Source organism: Aquarana catesbeiana, linkage group LG01 (genome assembly GCF_042186555.1).
Source record: "Aquarana catesbeiana isolate 2022-GZ linkage group LG01, ASM4218655v1, whole genome shotgun sequence".
NCBI classification, from domain to species: Eukaryota; Metazoa; Chordata; class Amphibia; order Anura; family Ranidae; genus Aquarana; species Aquarana catesbeiana.
The window spans coordinates 238869976-238891192 of record NC_133324.1 but is presented as its reverse complement, the minus strand read 5'-3'; the positions used below and the strand labels follow the sequence as shown (position 1 = coordinate 238891192).

Genomic DNA, 21217 nt, shown 5'->3' with positions numbered 1-21217 from the left:
CTTTTGCCAACCAGACCGAACCCAGGCCATCGCTCTCAAGACTTCCTTGCACGCTTCCTTCCAGGCTATGGCTGTGGTATTGGAGGTGTTGCAGGAGGTGGAGGAGGAGAATGATCCAAGTCACATATGTGACTTTTATTGGTGAGTTGGCCCCTCACCCCTATATTTAGGGCCTGAAATATGACCTCCTCACAGATGAGGCTTTGGCTTTCCTACATTACTTGCATTTTGCTGGCTGTCATACACGCAAAGGCCTCCTGGACGTTAGGGGTGTTTTGTGAGTACCGCAGTAGCCTGCTGAATCAAAGCAGCCGCTGACTCCTCCACCTTCCTCCCCTTCCTGGGCCTTTTTGTTGTAAGGCGGAGGGGAGGAACCTGGGATTCGGTCAGGCTAATGGGCATGGCCACCTCCTGGCTGTCACTTTCCCCCGCCACCTCCTGGCTGCCACTTTCCATGGCCTCCTCCTGGCTGAGACTTTTCTGTGTATGAAAATGGTACATAGTTTTAGTTTTTTGGTCATCAATCACACACAATTTAGAGCTCATGACTGTTGCAAATTGAATGTTAACAAATAAAAAAAACTATCATTCTGACCTCAGCCATTTTCATTCTTGTCCCAATCATTTTTGGGTACTATTGTCTATTGATATGTAAACCACTTTGTTAAATCAGAAATTAGTGATCAGTAATAGCATCTAGTTAACATCATTACATTTTTGACAAGAAATATGTTGAACAATGCTATACCTGGCTCAAGCTGGGCTCCTCCACATCTTCTTCCTGGGTGGAAGGCCCAGGTTGTACGTCGGAAGCCTCATCTGAGGTGGAAGGAAGGGTTGAGAATGATGGCCTGGGTTCAGTCTGGTCTGACAAAAACCACAGTCTGTCGTAGTACCAGAGCCTGGGGACATATGTCATCTGCTGCTGCTCCTGATCTCATGGAATGTTGGACCATTTTGTGCTCCCTATTATATGTGATCCTCAGGCCACCAATTTTGCACTTCAAATAGGTGATGTCTGCCGTGGGAATCACCGGCTTCACCAATTCCAACAGTTGATCCAGTGCTGCCTTCCTCTTTATTTTGTTGTTATAAAATTGGTGTTTCACTTGCCACAGACAGGGCAGCTCTCAGTACTTATCAATGAAGTTGGGGAGGAAGTCATGGTCATTAAATGTATCCATTTTATCTGCAAGACACAACACAAGACAAACCCTGTCAGGCTAAACTCTCCTAATCTTGTCCCAATATAGGCCTGAATCTTTAAGCAGTATATGCCACTAACTACTGATGCGCCAAGTTAAAATGGTACCTTTGTTTGCACGGTCGGCAATTACGCTACTCCATCCACCACTCACAGATCGTATACATGACGCACGCGTGTTATTTTTTATCCACACTGCGCAGGCATGAAACTCCGCCCTGACCTTCTTTCTAGTATATTGCCCACCCCTTCTCTTTCGGCGCAGTGGGAGAGCACATGGCGGAGAGACAACAGGTGCATGATAATATCAGCAACGAGGAGGACGACAAAAGCGACGACAATGTCCTTTGTAGAGATGGATGTCTTGAAGAGGGCTGACTATGATGGAAAGTATGGACCGTACAGCAACCCAAATGTGAGAAAGGCGAAGATCATGACTAAAGTTGTGAGAAGTCTGCAGAAGAATTTTGGGGTACGACGATCCAAGGAGCAATTGAGGAAACTCGGACCTCAAATTGAGTGAGCAGGATCAGTACAGAAAGATCAAGAGAGTGCTGCAAGAAAGTAAGTATTTTGTTGTGTGTTCCTATTATTATTATTATTATTATTATTATTATTACTTGCATGCTGCTCCATGTGATTTCTTTACTGTTGTACATTTTAAAATGGCGTGGGGACAGTAATCGCTCGTAGTAAACATTGTTCGTTCGCCCACTAATACAATGTTTTTGGCAGATGCAGGTAACTACATTTGTTCAGGCTAGGGCTGAAACAACTAATCGATTATGAAATTAATTGATTACTATTTTCATAATTGATTAATCGGCCAGTAACATAATGGGATTAAAAAAAAACTAAAATGAGCCCTTTATAGTACAAAAAGAGCAAATAATCACTACTGTAAATATTACTTTCACAGGTCTACTATAAAAAAATGAACCCCTTACAGTAGTGATTATCTGCTTTTTTTTTTTTTGTACTATAAAGGGCTAATTTTCGTTTTTTTTTTTAACCCCATCATGTTACTAGATGTCTTAGACCTGGTTCTCATCTATGTGTTTTTTGGTGCTTTTTGCAGAAACGCACTACAGTTCATTTACATGGTTTCCTATGGGACACGTTCACATCTGCTTTTTTCAGCCGCTGCGTTTTTGGAAAGGTGCAGGGACTTTTTTTTAACACAAAACGGTGCTTATTTGGTTCAATATACTTCAATGGAGAAGCTGCAGAAAAGCATGTAATGCGTTTTTGCAGCAATTTGTGTTTTTTAATCTGCCCAACAACAAATTGACCAAAAAGAATGCAAAAACGCAAATCACAGCAAAATCAAAACACACATCAAAAATCACTGCATAAACAGATCAAAAGCAAACTGCATAGGTGTGTACCGAGCCTTGTGCTGGCCACACGGATCAATTTTCAGATGAGAATATTCAGACGAAAAATCTTTGTACATTTGCTGAATGAAAGAATGTTTGAAATTTTCACTTGTTTTTAACATTCTGTTTTTTTTAAATCTTTGTAATTTCTGAACGAAAACCACATATGCTGAAAATTCCTTTGACCAAGAAGTTTTCTATTTCCAAATTTTCCCGTCACTGTGGTTGAAAATGAACGTCGATTTGACCCCACTAACGATTAGAAAATCGAATGTTCTTAAATGAATTTTCTTTTGAAGGAAGACATTGTTTTTTTTGTTGTGTGTTTTTTTTTTTTTTTTTTTTTATAAAAAAATTTGATCTCTGAGTCTGATGATATTTACCAGATTCACCTTTTAATAGTATACACAGTATATATCCTCTAATAGTATATACAGTATATATCTCATCTAATAGTATATACAGTATATCTCTCATCTAATAGAATACAGTATATCTCTTCTAATAATATATAGAGTATATTTCTTCTGTCTGTTCTTCTCAGAGTGGATTAAATATTTTGCTCCCTAACCATATAGTTGGTTATTTATATTTACCACTGCATAGAGATATTCAAGAATAAATTGCCTTTTTTTTAAACTTTACATATTAACTAAATTATACACCACACTCTTTTTGATGTTATTAACCGATTAATCGAAACAATAATCGGCCAACTAATCAATTATGAAAATAATCGTTAGTTGCAGCTCTAGTTCAGGCCTATTTGTATGAAAAGAAGTTTAGTACATTGTTGTCTAGATGGGTTTGTAACTAGAATGAAATGCAAACTTGATTCAGTGTAAGAAGAGGACGCTCAGCAGCTGTTTACACATCTGGACGCAGGAGAACTAATGTGGGACACCAGAACACCCTTTTTAGGGTGTCCCACGCAGGTGCTCCAGCGGATACTAAGGGTCTCTCCATCTGTGAAACTTTAATAACAAAAAAGGTAAGTATTCCGGCTTTAGAAAGGGGAAGAAAAACATGTTTTCAGCTTGCAACTCTGCCAAAACAGACAATTGTACGACACTTCCATGTTTCATATTCCTATTTCTTGCCTCAAATATCTGTGTGCTAAGTGTACCTTATTTTTTATTCACATAGGGGAGAAAAGACTCGGGACATCTGAGGACACCAAGAACACCACACCTCCTAAAGAAGGGGAAATCCCTACGCACCCTGAAGAAGATGTGGAGGGAGGAGAGGTTCAGGAATTGGGCAAAATAGTGACAAAAACAGGTCAGTGTCTGAGACCACAGCTTCAGGTAATAGATGTTTGCCTGCATATTTATAATACATGGTGTGTTTTTTTTTATTTTAGGTGATGTGGATGTTGTGGAAGAACAAACTCATTTCAACAGTGCAAGTGCACAGATCCTCATCGGGGAGATCATGGTGTGCAATCGGGAATTAGAGAAGATAAAGGAAAACATCAACGATGTTGAAAAAAAGACTCAACATCATTGATGTTTTAGTCAGAATATAAAACACCCAAAAAAGTTTTACAGATTGTCGTTATATTTTTTAATTTAAAAAAAGTAATTTTAATTTTAAAACCAATATTTGAAGATGCATGTGTGTCAACATCTGCTATCTGACATCACAGGATATCAATGTACGTGTTTGGTGGGTGCAACCCTTTGCTCGCAACTAAAGTAGATGAGAGGAAGGGATTGATCCCCCATGAAGGGAGCTAGCACATGTTGACATTAGGCATGGGATCAGGAGTGAAATCCACATTTTTTGACTCCCAATTTGTGTGCGTCTTCAAAATTTGGCTTTTAAAGGGGTGACATCACCCCATCTGATGAAGGCAACATCAACACAGTTTTGACATACTAATGTCACATTATTGCCTTCAATTTATCAAAGTTGAACTTTGTAAGTTCCTGAGTTGTGTATGTTATGGTTTTAAACATGCCTGCTTAATCAAAAAAAGGATATTTCTACTGTCGCACATAAAAATGTTGGTTTGGTAAAAAAAAAAAAAAAAAACCTTTTTCTAATGCACATGTGAGTGTGCACGGAGTAAAATGTTTTATACTCAACAATGTGTGGCTTCTTTCAATGCTCAATACCAGTTTTTGGAGTAAGTTGGTGTAGTTTACAGTGACAATGGGGATATTTACTAAAGGCAAATCCACTTTGCAACCAATTCTTGGTCCATGAACTCCTCCTCGCCCTGTTCATAGACTCCAACATCAAGCCCTTGCACAGCACGAACTCTACGACGAGTACGTACCCGCAGCATGGCTTGAAAACGGTCAGCTGGTCAGAACGAACTAACAGAATGCACTGAAAATCAGAACCTGAGAAGAACAATCTGAAAATCAGAAACGTGCGGACAAGAACGCACTGAAAAACAGATGCGAATGGAACGCGCTGAAAGACAGTAACGAACTGACAACACGCACTGAAGAACAGATACGAACCCACAAGCACAAACTGAAGAGCAGTAACGAACTGAAAAGCACGAGGCTGAAAAGCGCGAATAGTCTCTCACCAAACTTCTACTAACACGAGATAAACACGAGATTAGCAGAAGGAGCCCAAAGGGTGGCGCACTGGCTATTGAACTTCCTTGTTATAGTCCCGTTGTACGTCACCGCGTTCTTGACGCTCGGAACATCCGACCAACATTTGTGTGACCATGTGTATGCAAGACAAGTTTGAGCCAACATCCGTCGGAAAAAAATCCACGGTTTTGTTGTCGCAATGCCCGATCGTGTGTACAGGGCATTGGGCTTCATGTACATGGGACGTTTTTACACCCTCTCCTGTACTATTTAACTTGACAGATAGTAACCCACGTTTAAAACGTCCGTTATGCCGCGTTTAAAAAAAAAAAACGATGTAAATGGGCAAAAATGAAAAACGCCTGTAAACAAAACATGACTAAACGCGAATTACCGCGTTTAGAAGCGTTTGGCGCTTGAAATGCCTGTAAACTCAGCTTCTGAATGCATTTTTTTGCGTTCCACAAAATGCCTCTAAACTCAACTGCCTAGAAACGACTGTAAACGACCTTGTGTACATGTACCGATAAGATAACATAGAGGAAAGTTCAGGAGCAGTTGAAAAAAAATGACCAACTGCTCCTAAACGTCTGTTTAGCAGCAGCAGTGTACATGAGGCCTAACAACATGCCAAAACTGTATCAGGTCTTCTAAATAAGTGATGACACACATCAGACATTTTCAAGTAAGTAGTATGGCCATGTCTTTCCCTTTTAAGTGGGGCACAGTACTGTATTTCATAGTCAATGGTTTATGATAAGCTGAACTATCTATTCAGTGGCGTACAAAATCCAATTACTTTGAGTTGCTGAATGCATTGATATATATATTTTTTTTCATATTCACAGGGAGGTTAGTCCATTGCTGCGTGTGCTATTGTTTTCTGCCTTACCTGTAAACCACAACACATTAATATTTATGTTCCTGCCTAGCCACGGAGATGTCTGATGAGGAAATTAAAGAGAAGACGTTACATGCTGCTGCAGGCTACTTGGATGGAAAGACGCCTGTGGAAAAGACAGCAATTCTGCATCAGCACATTGGGAGAAGGGAAATGACTGACGTGATAATAGAAACCATAGGTCCAAATACAGGTGAATAATGCCATGTAGACTGATACATATTCACATTTCGATAGAGCCCTTTTGTAGGTGAGAATAATATGTTAGTCCATTCTTAATGGTAATCTGTTGTCGTAGAAACGTGGAAGCTTCCATAGCAGGCCTCTTCTTAAAAATAAATAAATAAATAAAAAAAAAAAAGTATACTTGTCTGGCAAGTAGAAAAAAAAAATTACTTTCTGACACGGTGGTTTTAGTATTCTGTAGTCATTGACCTGGAACAAGCATGCTAATCATGCCGTTTGAATATCCCGATCTGCATTCTTGTCTTTAATCAGAGACACGGAGTATTGAAGCCACGGAATTAGCCTACCAGCCAGGCAGTATGATTATTAGCATGGAAATTTGGCGTTTTTATATTGTAGGCCTGTAATTCTTAACAATAACACACTTAAATCTGTCCACCAAGAGTCTAGTAGATATCCCGGGTATGATGACGTTTTGAAACACATCATAAATTATAATATAATAAGTATAAATAATTTAAAAAAATAATATAATGATAAAATAAATTTCCCCACGATTCACTATCGCTCAATTCTGCAAGTGTTCTAATTTACTATCGTTGTTTTCTAGCTGGTCTAAAGCCACTTTTGATGTAAAGGGACACTTTACAGTACTGTATGTGTTATGATTTTTACATTCTTTTAAATTTGCCGCCAGGCTCCGCCCCCGTGCATCGCGACACTCACAGGGAATGGAGCCTGGCACAGAGAGGCTTCGGAGGAGGACACAGCCCGCAGACAGCGCGGGGGGACATCGCAGGATCCTGGGGACAAGGTAAGTATACCGCACCAGGATCCTGCAATGCAATCCCGAGTGTGGGTCGGGGTTACCGCTAATGGTGCTGAAATTTAACGCCAAGCCACACTCGGGATTACCGTCAGGGAGGTTAAGGACACCGCCACTCGCTGTTGTTTTTTTTTTTTTTTTTTTTTTTTAGTGCTTTCTTTGCCCGTTTTTATTAAGAGAGGTTTCCCTTGCATGGGTTTTCTGCATTCCTTTTCACATCAACAAAAACGACATTCAGCCTAGTTGGCTCTCACTTGCAGCTCTGGCCTTACACTCCAGGCCCTTGTCTGTCTCCTACAGACTGTGCACACAGCTAGCACCCTCTTGCTGCCCAGGCTCCCACATGGAGCACTCCTGGGCCAGACTTCCTGTCTGCCGGGGTGAAGTCCAGAACCATGGTCAGGTTACTACTAAAAGCCCAGCACACACCTGACCAATCAGTATGCTGGCTGTTCTGAATACCTGGACCCAGGATTGGAGATTTCATCCCACCCAGATCACTTTGAAATCTCCAGGCCCCAAAACGAACTTTAAAAAACACTGAGCAAACTGAAAGGCCAGTTTCCTCTCCTTGATGTTACAAGCTCCCTGGAGCCCTTCAACCCGTCCGGTTGAGAATTCTGGGTCACAACCTCCTTCTAGACCCTTGCAGGGCAACGCTCTGCATATATATTAAATATATGTACATTAAATTTATTGGCATCCCAGTCTTAGTCCGTAGGGTTCAATAATGAATTGGTATATATATATATATATATATATATATATATATATATATATATATATATATATATATATATTATAATGAAGCTGGATTAAACCACCTCCTGTCTCACCAGTACTTGTTCGTTCAGCAGTTGTGTGCTGAAGCGGTTTACTTAGTGCATGTCTGGGCATAATTAAAAAAAAAATCATATTTAGTACTATTCTGACTTAATAACGTTCTTTTTGAGCTGACAAATCTGCGTTTGGTGCACTGCCATCCCAAGCATTGTTGTCAGCCCAGTCTGAGAAGTCCTTCTGAACTACAGACCACCATCCCTTTATTATATGAAGATGAGAATAGGCGAGTTGTTCTGTAGCCCAGAAGGGACTACTCAGGCAGGGCTGAGAACACTGCTTGGGATTTTACTGCAGCACAGGCAGATTTTTTTTTTTTTTAAACTTAAACAAGAACATGTATTCTTCTGTACTTGCCACACTTTTAAAGCGGTTGTATAGTCTTTTTTTTAACTTTTACCTACAGGTAAGCCTATAATAAGGCTTACCTGTAGGTAAAAAAAAAAATCTCCTAAACCTTTATGGTTTAGGAGATATTCCCCTTGCTATGAGCCGCTGACTGCAGCGGCGCATGCGCACAGGGGATTCTCAGCTGAAGGCCCGGCAACTGCCGGACCTTGCCGGGAGTGATGACATAGCGGCTCCAGCCACTCACCGCGCTGGAGCCGCGATACCGGAAGACACGCCGAGGCAACATGTCAGCTACCTCGGCGTGGACCAGGTAAGATACCGACGCCTCGTTCTAAGGTAAGTATTTCATAATGAGCTAGTATGCGGTGCATACTAGCTCATTATGCCTTTTGCTTTACAGGGGTAAAAAAAAAAAATTTCAGCGGGTATACAACCGCTTTAAAGAGCAAAAACATGGGGAAGTGTGCATGTATTGTAGAGATTTACTTTTTTTGTTTTAAATTTTGCCCAGCCATACACTTTTTAAGAAGAAACGTGAGTTTATTGTCTTAAGATTTAGGCCTCTTTCACATGAACGATCCGTTCAGGTCTGCCTGTCAGTTTTTTAGGCGGACCTGAACGGACCCTCCATAGACCTCTATGGAGCGTCGGATGTCAGCGGTGACATGTCCGCTGACATCCGACCCGCTCTGATCCGAAAAAGTGTCACAGAGGAAAAACCTACTTTTCCATCCGTGATTGGATCGGGTGACGACGGACTCTACGGTCCGCTATCATCCGATCCCCCATAGGGGAGAGCGGCACTCTGACAGGTCCCTCGCTGCACAGTGTGCAGCGAGGGACCTGTCATCTGCCTGCTCAGTGGGGATCCACGGAGCGATCCCCGCTGAGCAAGCGGATGTTCACGGGGCGGATCATCACGTATCCGTCCCGTGTGAAAGGACCCTAAGGCTCATGGATAGTTTTTCATTTGTCAATTAAATGTTGCCTTGTTTGGAATGCAAGCTGAAATTCTCATTAAAATATTTTGTTTGTCAACTCCACTTAGTTTTATCAGCTGGTGTCAAATACAAACTGGCAACATTCAGACTTTTACTACTGTTTCAATTGTCAGAATGGAACATTTTGATTATCGATCGGGGCAATTCAGTCTTTGTTATTCGGCCATGATAAATGATCCTAAATGTATTCAGAAAAGAAGACCAATGTTATTTAGATGATGGACTAGTTAGCTTTGTAGTCTTCTAGAATGCCTATATGCCAGTGGTCCTGTTATAATTACTCAGTTTACTGAAATCCTTTAATTGGAATTCCAGCCTAACACCAACATGTAAAAATGCTCCCTCCCCCCTCCTGCTACCTATACTGCGCGTGTGTGTGTATGTAATGCGCAAACCCAAACAACATACGGTGTAATTGATATAAACCTTATAATAATATTCCAACACTCAGTAATAATTAATAAGAATAATCAAATAAACGTGATTATACTGTATTATCTGAAAGTCCCAAAGACAAAGCCGTGGATCAAATAATGAAAAATGTTCATATAAACTTCTGATGCAGCGCCTTGATATCTGCAATATCAACTAATGGATGTTTTTATTATCCCAGAGAAATATAAAGCCAGATGGCCTCTTACCGGACAAGATGGACCCCAGATTATAAGGGTCAGACAAGCCTGATATACACAATGATCACCTGTAGTATTCCACTCGATCTGCTCCAAACATTAGCCACTCTCCTCCGCCACAGACAGAAAGGATGATTAAAAGATTCCAAAGCTTCCAATCGTTTAGTCTTGTGTTTCTCCAGTATGTAAAAGGTTTAGAAAAGAGGAAACTTCATAGTGCAGTAGAAATGGTTGCTTTATTCCAAGTTGTGCACAAAAACAGCAAAGAAATCGATAGACACAGGGAAACGCGTCGGTTGGAGAGACTTTTTGTGACGTCCCCACGCATCAGCTGGCAGTCTGATTATTTGATTAGTTTTATTAATTGATTATTACTGAGTGTTGGAATAATATTATAAGGTTTATATCAATTGCACCGTATGTTGTTTGGGTTTGATAGAAATATATATATATATATATATATAATCTCTTTATTGGAAATTTTTTTTTTTTTTTTTCCCAAATTTATCACATTTTTTAATAAATATAGTTGCGTTTATATATATTTTTTTACAAATTTAATTTTTTGTTATTCACGTTCATGTTACTTTTTTTTTTGGTAAGTGCGGAATATTTAAACCATATACCTATTCTGCCTACCCTGTGTAAAACTGATGTGTATACTTACCCATTTTTAGTTTACTGCTGTCCTGTCACATGGTACTCTTTGTCAATGATTTCCTGCTATCCCTCCTTTCAGATATTCTCATTCTCATTTTTTCAGATTAAAAAAAATAAATAAAAATTATTGTGCATAAAATAAGATACAAACAGTTGTAAAGTGTAGAGCATACCCAAAGAACGAGGTACAGGTTATACATTGAAATAGGGTAACTCAACTGCACAATCTTTCAGATATTCTTACATGCATGAATGGCAGCAATGATTTTAATATATTTGCTGTAATTTTACACAGTATTAGGCATGTATCCTCCTCTGTGTCCTCCTAAGGAAGTAGACCCTTGGCCTGTGAAATGCGTTGAGAATTTACCATCTTTCAATCTTCTATTTATATGCTGATGCTGTTTATTTTTTGATGTTATTGATGTATTTTTTGATCAGAGTGTATTTCACGTAGAAAGATATATATATATATATAATTATAATATAATGGATTAGATGTGAAGGTAATAATGTAAAATTTTCAAAAGGATCAGTTTTTTTTTTTTTTTTTATTTGGTATTAATATATGAATGTTACAAAAAATTTCATTTTAACAGAAATAGTTGGAGAGGACGGTGTATGTACTTTTTTAGAAGTGCCATACTTTTCTTTTGTCTTTTTATTATAGGGATGTGTACACTCTTAATTAAGGAAAATATTTAGAATTCATACTTTTTTTTTTTTTTTTTTTTTTTTTTTTTTTAATGTAGTTTGAATATAATTTTATAAAACATTAAACTCTTAATTTCTATCTACGTTAGATGCACCAAAGGGCTCAGATCCAGAGATTTCAGAAGATTCATCTGTAACCACTAACAAAACAGCTCCTGATTCTCCCTCAAAACAGCTGCCTGAGCAGATCACTTTCTTCAGTGGGAACCCCTCGGTGGAAATAGTGCATGGCATTATGCATCTCTACAAAACAAAGTAGGCAACACAATAGTAGTTTTGTCCAGAATAAAATGAAGCTATGTTTTGAAAAACTAAGCATCTACAGAAAGCCTAACTGACAAAATCTTCTTCCTTTTTTTTTTTTTTTTTTTTTTAGTAAGGAAGTAAGGAAGAGTCATAATTTCTATCAGGTTTTAATTTATCTAATACCCCAATTAGGGAAAATCTTGCACTTTCTATCTCTCTGAAACTGATACAAGAAATGGGGATTCGATAAACAATTGTTTGCAGGTGTAACCAATCCCTACACCACTAAGTGTGCTTTTGGTCTGTGTCCCCATTGGAGAGATTAATTTCCGTCCTGCCTGGTGTTGGGCTTTTAAAGTGATAGTAAAGGCAATTATTTATTTGTTATTTTAAAAAACATGTTATACTTACCTGCTCTATGTAGTAGGTAGCCCCGATCCTCCTCTTTTCTGGTCCCCGCCAGCACTGATGCTCCTGCCCCCCCCAGAGCAAGCAGCTTGCAAAGGGGGCACCCAAGCCGCTGCTCTGTGTCCATTCACACACAGAACTATGGCTCGGCCCCGCCCCTCTTTTTATTCGCTCACTGGCTGTGATTGACAGCAGCAGGAGCTAATGGTTCCTGCTGCTGTCTCAGTTAATGATGAGGGGTGTCTCTGGGGAGCCGAAGCTCACGTGCACATCGCTGGATCGCGATGGGGTTCAGGTGAGTATTTTGGGGGGCTACTGCACAAAGAAGATTTTTTTTTTGTTGTTTTTTTTTCCTTCATGCGTATAATGCATTAAGGTAAAAAACCTGGAGCCGTTACAACCACTTTAAGAAAAAGTACGTAAATTTACTAAAGCTGGAACGTGCAAAATTTGGTGCAGCAGTGCGTGGTAGCCAATCGGCTTCTAATTCAGCTTGTTGAAAAAGCTTTGACAAAAAATAAAACTAGAAGCTGACTGGTTTCTATGCAGAGCTGTACCCAGATTTTGCGCACTCCAGTTTTAGTAAATCGACCCCATCCTGTTTCTGGAACTCTGCACTCTCAAATTTCTGTTGATATCAGTGCTGCGTTCAGGCAGTATTTTGTGTACATGTAATAGGTTTTAAAAAGTTGAGGTCATGGTACTAATTATAGCGGTGGTGGTTCATGGACTTTTTTTCAGTATGCTGAAAGCTGAACTGCAAGCACATGTAAAAATTTCTCAAAAGCCATAAAATATACTGTATAAAGACAGCTTTTCATGCCAAATTACTGTACAGATCTGGACTGGACTACAAAAAGATTAAAATTTGTTGAATTTTTGGCACTGGGACAGGTGCTGAAGGGAAATAGTCACTGTAGTGACAAAAGCCCAAACAGTTCTCTGTTTTCTACTCTGGTAACAAAGGTTTGTTTTTCTGCTGTTTTTGCCCTTGCTGGAGTGTTTTCCTATCTTATTTTTTTTTTTTTTTTTTGTGACAAAAAAAAAAAAAAAAAAAAATCTCCCCAGTGATAAACAGAAAACAGTTGGAAGATTTTCTATGTTTTCCCCATTCTATCCAAAAAACTTAAAAAAAATTAAAAAAATAAAAGTTTGCCCAGAGTGGGGCGTTAACTCCTCTTTAGTAGACTGTATATTAATTTTCTTCAGCACGGTTCCCCTTGCTGAGCATACTCTTATGCTGATCGATTTTTTTTTTTTTTGTGCAGTTTAAATACTACGTTTGGACCAAGTTGGGCCAAGCAAACTACTTACTTCACTAACACATGCAGTGGCTGTATGTAGCCTCGACTATGTGTGGTATACAGCGCTGGTTTCCAGTATGGGGAACACTATCTATCTAACACTATCTTTCCAGATCCCGGAACAAAATCAAGTCAGGCTGCTCAGCCGTTCACAGAAAGCTTTGTATTAAACTAATACAAAGCTTCTAGTTGGCTGAGTTCAGATATCGTGACCTAATCTGTTTGCCTCAGCCAATCAGAGAAAGCTTTGTACACATCACTGTATACTATATGTAGCTGAGGCTACATAGAATTCATACAACACTAACAAACACTGCATGTGTTTGTGAAGCAAATAGTTTGTTTGGACCAGCTTGGTCCAGACAAACTATTTAAACATAATGAGTAGGGCCCTCTGATTCCTCCTGTTTTGAATTGTATTGTAACTGTACTGTTTGCCCTCATGTTGTAAAGCACTGCAAAAACTGTTGGCGCTATATAAATCCTGTGTAATAATAATAATCACTAAAACAAGACGATAGCTTTAAAGAAGTTCTAAATGCTGAAGGTTTTTTACCATAATGCATTCTTTTCATTAAGGTAAAAGAGAACTTTTGTCCAGCCCCCCTTATATTTACCTTAGTCCAATCCTGATCCAGTGCTGTACAAGAGCAGCGGCTCTCTCTGCCCTCTCCCTCCTTATAGGCTCAGAGACATAGGCCAATGGCTCCTGCTGCTGTAAATCACAGCCAGTGAAGAGGAAGCAGGGGGTGGGGCCAAGCCACGCTGTGTATATCTATGGACACACACAGCCAGCTCTGGAGCGAACCCACAAGAGTGCCCCTATAACAAGCGGTTTGCTATGGTGGGGGAGGGGTCATGATTGCCAGCAGGAGACCCCAGAAGAGGAGGATCAGGGCTACTCTGTGTAAAACCATTGCACAGAGCCGGTAAGTATGTTTCTTATTAAAAAAAATAAAATAAAAACTATGGCTTTACAATCTATAACCTCCATTGACAGCTGTCAGCTGTCATTTGGAAGGCCGCCAGCTGTCAAAGCCTGTGTGTCTCTAATGCAATACACATACTTGCTTACAATTTTTTTTTTTTTCCCCTTAGACAGAGTAGTTCCCTAAAACAGTTAAAGCAATTTTGTCACGCAGCACCAAATCAGGAAATTACATAAATACTTACCTTTCCCCTGGAATCCACCTGTTTGCAGGCTCCACCTGGTTTGATAAGAGCTCACACACCTAATTCATCAGCTATGTTGTAGTGGAGCTACAGTGCTGTTCTACAATATAGTCAATTTCTGTAGGCGAATATTGTGAAAGCTCTGCTATAAAACAGCTTCTGTTTAAAATGAACGGACTTTCTGTACTGTATGTTTGTATGTATGTGAAGTTGAGCAAGAAAATCTAGAAACAAACAAAACAAACAAAACAAAACTTGCTGCCCTCTATCTTAGGTTACTGGTGTTGGAATGCTTCATTTTAAGCTGTGCTTCTTTTTTATACCCAGCTTTCATTATCTGTACCTGAGAAGCTGACACGGTGTCCTGAAAGGCCTAAGTAATCTGCTGACATCACATTACACAAGAAAAAAGCTAATTGGTTAGCTGCCAGAAATTGACAGGCATGCTTAATCTTACAGTGCAATGCTCATAGCTGATCTGTCAGTTAACCAGAGCTCTGATGATCCCTTTGCTTTTAAATGTACACATATGGAGAGGTTGTATGAAACTACCTCTGTAGCCCCAACCTAGTGGCTGAGATGCTTTAATTTTACCTTGGGGAATTGATTAATTCCTATCTCTGCATTATGACTGGCCAAGGATCCATGTCTGCAAAACTCTAGTCCAAATTCCAATCCCTTCCCCCTGTCGGTGTTAGCAAGGGAAGTTGCAGTGTTCACTTGTCAAGAGACAGCAGTCCTACTTATAATGTCTCTTAAACTGGCTGCAGTTTGTCATACTCGCATAAAGGTAAATACATTTTTATGCAGATTATAAAGAATCTTTGGTTTGCATTAGCAGTGCACTGATATGTCGACTTTTTTTCTTGGGTTGCTCTTTAAAACCCTGTTACGTTTTGTAATAAGGTATATATAAATTTACGGCAATGTGAGAGTGCTCTTGAATAAGCTCAACATATACACTGCAATTTGACTGTACAATCTTTATAGTGCCAATCTTAAATTTGACGAAACTATGTATTATAGCAGTGGTTCTCAACTCCAGTCCTCAGGACCCACCAACAGGCCAGGTTTGCAAGATAGCTGAAATACATCACAGGTGATATCACTTGCTGCTCAGTGATTGCAGTATTCTAGTCTGCAACTCCCCAAGGTAATACTTAAAATCTGGCCTGTTGGTGGGTCCCGAGGACTGGAGTTGAGAACCACTGTATTATAGGGACTCGAACTAACAGTTTTTATCTAATCAGGCAGACCCTTGCACTAAATAGTTACTTGGAACCTGTGTGATGACCTCAAAATATATTTCAGTCTTTTTTTATTTTGTGAAATAAACAATTTACTGAAAATTTGAATATACTTTCATGTTTGCTATTAGCTTGTACAAAGACCCAGCAGATGATATTTTAAATGTGAGAAGTGATACATGCCTTTTCTCTCTAGTAAGATGACCTCACTGAAAGAGGATGTCCGACGCAGCGCAATGCTTTGTATTCTTACCGTTCCGGCGGCAATGACGAGCCACGATCTGATGAAATTTGTGGCCCCGTTTAATGAAGTTATCGAACATATGAAAATCATTCGGGACTCCACACCCAATCAGTACATGGTTCTCATAAAATTCAGTTCCCAGGTAGTTTTCTTGCTTTTTGTTACATTTCCTTATAAAAGATAACCAGTACTGAAGTGTTACTACCTTTTGAAGCTGAACTCCAGGAAACCTAACTATTCTGACCTGCAGTGGAGCTGTATCCACACCATAAGGGATAGATGCTCATTTCTGACTAGGGGGTTTGGTAAAGCAGATTTATCTACCTGATCTTCTACTCCTACAGGCTTTTCCATGCTGCTAGACTGGTCCCCACAGCCTCTTCTCACCAAGGCTCCAGTGGTTCAAGGTCCTCTGATGTCGTCAGAACATAACAGAACAGAGCCCTTCATTGGACAGGACAGAGGACATTGAGGGACAGTGCACCGGAGCATTGGGAAAGTTCTCTGCTCAGGGAGCTGGGAATAAATTAAAATAACCACTTACCGACCGCCCACTGCAGATATACTGTTGCGGGGCAGCCCCTCTGCACCAGATTATGTACCTAATACATGACCTGTCACTTCCAGGTCTGGGGTATGTGCGCATGCTGCCAGTGATCCACTCCTGCTGTGATTATACGCAGAGGGAGCCCAGAAGTGGGTGCCACTGACTCAATGTCCACTGGAACCTGCTGATTACACAGGCAGAAGGACAATCTGCCTATGTAAACAAGGCAGATTATTGCTGTTCTGTCAGAAGGGAAGGCACTGATCCTAAGTTTCTGCTAAGCAGGAACACGGATCTTTGCCTTCCTCTAGTCAAAGCACCTTCCCCACAGTGAGTAAGCACAACCTAGGCACACAGTTAACTCTTTGATCGCCCCTGATGTTAAAGCGTTTGTTAGCCCAAATAAAAAAAAAAAATTGATCCTGTTCCCATAAAGCATGAATAACAGCACAGTGCTTGTGCTGTGACATTTGGCCCCCTGTAACACCTAAAATACCTGGCTGCCAGTTTCTACCCTCACCTCTGTACGCTGACCACGATATATGAGGGCTGCTGAGCTATCTGCAGCTCTTTTGTGTCTCCCTCTGTCCTCATCCCTGCCTGTCAGCTCTCTCTAGCGCTGCTCTGTTCCTCTCCCTGCTGCCTCAAAATTATCTGACCTTTTATATCATTCCCTCTGTAGGATAAAAAGCTGTATCATAGTGCCTGTGCTTTATACAAAAAAATGCAGATTTCTACCTGTTTTAACAGCATCTCCCAGTGATCACATGACTCAAGGCTCTCTCCTCCTCTCCTCTCTGCCTTCTTGGCTGACGTCAGTGGGGGAATCTCGGCCCCGCCCGCTGGAGATATCAGACAGGGAGAGCAGAGAGCCTGGAGTCACATGATCGCTGGGAGATGCTGTTAAAACAGGTAGAAATCTCCTTTTTTTTTTTTAAGCACAGGCATCAAAGTTGCATGACAAGTCATCTCCCATGTTTTCCAATGATAACCATTCATATATCCAAGACCTAAAGTTGCAGCAACCTAAAAGTAGTTCATGCACTACTTTGGTCTTCCTTTTATGCAGCTTGAGGGCCATAGACTTCAATGTTAATCCTCAGAAGTTGCATGAAAGTCGTAACTGAATGTTATACAATGCAACATCCGAGTTGCACTTATCCAAAGTTGCACTGCAAAGTCAGCTCAACTTTGGAGTCGTACATGTGTGAATGGAGCCTTAATATATGTGATCTGGATCCGACATTACAGGAAGATTACGCAGGAATTCCCTTAAGTTGCTTCAAAGTCCCGCTAAAGTCGCACTAAAGATGCCTGGCAAAGTAGCACTGTAAATCCTGTGACTTTCAGGTCGCGGCAGTGTGAACTGAGCCTTATAGTTGTCACAATGAGAAGTGAGGGGAAATCCACCAATAGAGACTCATTCCGATAACTGTGTAAAAGGGTATTTCCTGTCAATTGTGTCTGGTACAGCAACTGAGGGAAAATCTCCCCAACTGAACACAGACAAAACAATAGAAATGAGGGTTTTAATCTTTGCATGCTCTGTCCAAATCATAGGCATTTATAAAGGAGGGTGGATATTAATGGCTTTCCGCTTCGGTAGTTCACCCTGTGGTCTGCATTTCACAAATCTTTCATAAAATACAGGCCACATCAGGGAGCCAGTGGTTTTCCACAGAGTTCTTTGTAATTACTGCAGCAGAGAGAACCCTGTAAAGTGGCAAAAAGGCTGGTCACATGACCAGGCTCTTCTACCTGCGTTTTTTAAATTTTTCTGTCATCCGTTCTATCAGAAAAAATTTGCTTCCCTGGCTTTAGGACTAAGCATGCATTGGCTATCATGCTGATCAAGTCAGTGACTCAAAATACTGAAGCTACTATCACTTTGCATGTGGTGGCAGCCTATTCTACTATTTCCAATAGTGGTTTAATTTAAAGTGAGCCTAACATATAAAAATAACATAAGCCACTCTATTACATGATTGGTCATTGGCGTTGCTCCCTTGGCATTTGTTACCCCAAAACGTCATTTCTTTCTCATACATCATGGGACACAGAGCCTCAGTAATTACTGATGGGTTATATGGGTATCACTAGGTGATTGGACACTGGCACACCCTAGACAGGAAGTTCAACCCCCTATATAATCCCTCCCTCAGTATATCCTATACTGGGGCAAGCCATGCAACCGGATCCATTCAAAGTGCTTTTTCCAGGCCAAATTGGATGGTACCCGGGCCTCGTGTCCAAAGAAACAAGGTTTTACCTGTAACTCTTCTCTTTTTAGAGAGCTGGACCCCAGGATCCAGTATTTGTTATTTAGGGTTTTTTTAGCCATATCCCTGGCGGGGTGGGGTGCTTTATGGGGCCAGAACTGCGGATCCTTCTATTGAAGGGAGCCCCAGTCTCTGAAGGTTTTTCAAACGGAGCCCACCGTGAGAGGTGCAGATTGGGTCTGTATACAGAACCCTGCAGCTGGATGAGGTAAGGGAGACTCCTCAGGGATTTTTTAATTCTAGTAGGTTTTCTCCTTTAAGTAAATGTATGCTATGCCTATTGTCGCCACCGGGGGCTGTCAAGAGCACATACCTTTCATGCCTGTTCCATCGGTCTCGGTGTCAGCGCTGTACGCTCCTCCAGCCAGGCTCCAGGTAGGATGGGTAAGGGGGGTTCTTTCATTAGGGATTCTCCCCCCATGGCTTAGGGGGCCGGGATGAGCCTTAGTAAGGAGCGGTAATATACCGCACCACCCGCCGCCACCGCCATTTTCGGCAGGTTCCCATCCACCAGCCCTTCTCTCTCCTCTGCCCCAGCCTCCCCTCCATGCTTGTCCCGAGGATCGGAGCCTCAGCTCGCAAAGGAAAGCACGCGTTTTTGAAAAAACGAAGGGGGGGGGAGTGGGAGGGGTGGTCGGAGGAGGGGAGGGCGGAACATTAATGTGACGTCCGGCGTGATTAGACGCCCACATCGCTGGCTACACAGGCTATAAAGTGCACTCTTTCAGGTGCACACAGCCTATGGAGAGACACAGAGCTAATGGCGCATGTGAGGTGGGACACATGCATTTCCCAGGCAGCATTTGCTTAAACACCAGACTTGCTATTGGTAGCAGCGGCAGTTGCTGAACTACATCGCTCAGCAGTCAGTGTTTTTTTTGTGGTACCTCTACCTTTGTTGCTTGGCACTATCGGTAGAAGAGGTACAAATACCCCGCAAAAATAGGGGCTCTAAGAGATCTCCCTCAGGCTCTGAGGACCCCCCTTCTGCAGCACCCCCCCCCCCCCCCCCCCGAAGGACCTGGGATGGTTGGCCAGGGTGAGCCGTCGTGGTCAGGGGCTGCATCTGCTTCTGGCACTTCAGCCCCTGTATATATTACGCAGGAGGTTTTTTCCCCAACCATTAATGGATTAGAGGAAAGACTAATGGCCTTAATTGCATCTTCACTCAGTGGAAGAAAACGCACTAGGTCTCCCTCTGTCACGCAGGACCCTCAAGCAGAGGAACTCTAGGAAAAAGGAAAGGAATCCCTCTCAGAGGATCGGGATGAGACTAATGATTCCTCTTCTGAGGAATCAAGTGGAGAAGGGCCCTCTTCACCTTCTCAGGATGAGAAGGTGTTGGTGCAAATTCTTGTAGGATTGGTCCGCTCCACATTCAAGTTACCCGTACCTGAATCAGTTAAAGAACCCTCCTCTTCTTTGGGTTCACCGAAGCCTCCTCAAACTACACATGCTTTTCCTGTTCATAGTTTACTGGAAAAGCTTATTTATTTTGAGTGGGATCACCCAGATAAACATTTTTTTCCACCTAAAACGTTTGCAACACTTTTATCCTATGGAGGAAAAATTTACAAAAATGTGAGGTGTCCTGTCGACAATGCTCAGATGCTTAGGGATCCAACTGATGAAAAGATGGAATTCCTGTTAAAAATTTTTTTTCCTTGGCAAGTTCAGTAGCTCAACCTTTTCAAGGCTCTGGCAGGAAGATTTCCAGGACAGATGGTTGATGGGTGATCTCCACGGTAACTCTAGGTTACAAACTAGAGTTCCAAGAATTCCCCTCTCCTCGTTTCCTCAGATCAAATGTCCCCAGAGATCCAGAGAAAAAGAAGTCTCTCCTTCTAGCCTTGGAGCGACTATAGTCGCAAAAAGTCATTGTGGTTGTTCCCACGGAAGAGCAGGGATTGGGGGTTTTATTCAAACCTTTTCATGGTTCCAAAACCAAATGGAGATGTCAGACTAGAGCTGCACAATTAATCGTCAAGAATTGTTATCACAATCTTTACTAAAGTGTTTCACAATTCTTTCTATGCAAAGAATTCTCTCTGCTCTTCTGAAGCCACAGCCGTCAAAAGAAAGGAAGAGAAAAACTGGGCAGTCTGCCAAGGATCAAAACATTCTTTATCAGTTGAACTAAGTATAAACATTGTAACAATTTGTCAATGGAATAGACTGTGTGTGTGTGTGTAAGTGAAAAAAGTTTAACCACTTAAACACTAAACCTTTTTCTGACATTTGTTGGTTTCAAGTTAAAATCTTTTTTTTTTTGCTAGAAAATAACTTAGAACCCCCAAACATTATATATATATATATATATATATATATATATATATATATATATATATATATATATATATATATATAATATAATTTTTTTTTTTTTTAGTAGACACCCTAGAGCAGTGAAAGAGAACCTTGGCACTTCAGATGTTTTGGAACTACATTTCCCATGATACTCAACTACACTGCAGAGTGCATGAGCATCATAGGAATTGTAGTTCCAAAACATCTGGG

General features: G+C 40.9%; 1 protein-coding gene across 1 annotated transcript in view; it reads left to right on the top strand.

The window, feature by feature from the left end:
* Positions 1-21217, top strand: part of BRAP (BRCA1 associated protein) — an 87585-nt gene that overhangs the window by 10762 nt on the left and 55606 nt on the right. Inside the window, exons 2-4 of the mRNA XM_073626253.1 lie at positions 6074-6235; positions 11342-11507; positions 15827-16016. Coding sequence (XP_073482354.1) covers positions 6074-6235; positions 11342-11507; positions 15827-16016 — 518 coding nt within the window. The remainder of the gene's footprint in view (positions 1-6073; positions 6236-11341; positions 11508-15826; positions 16017-21217) is intronic.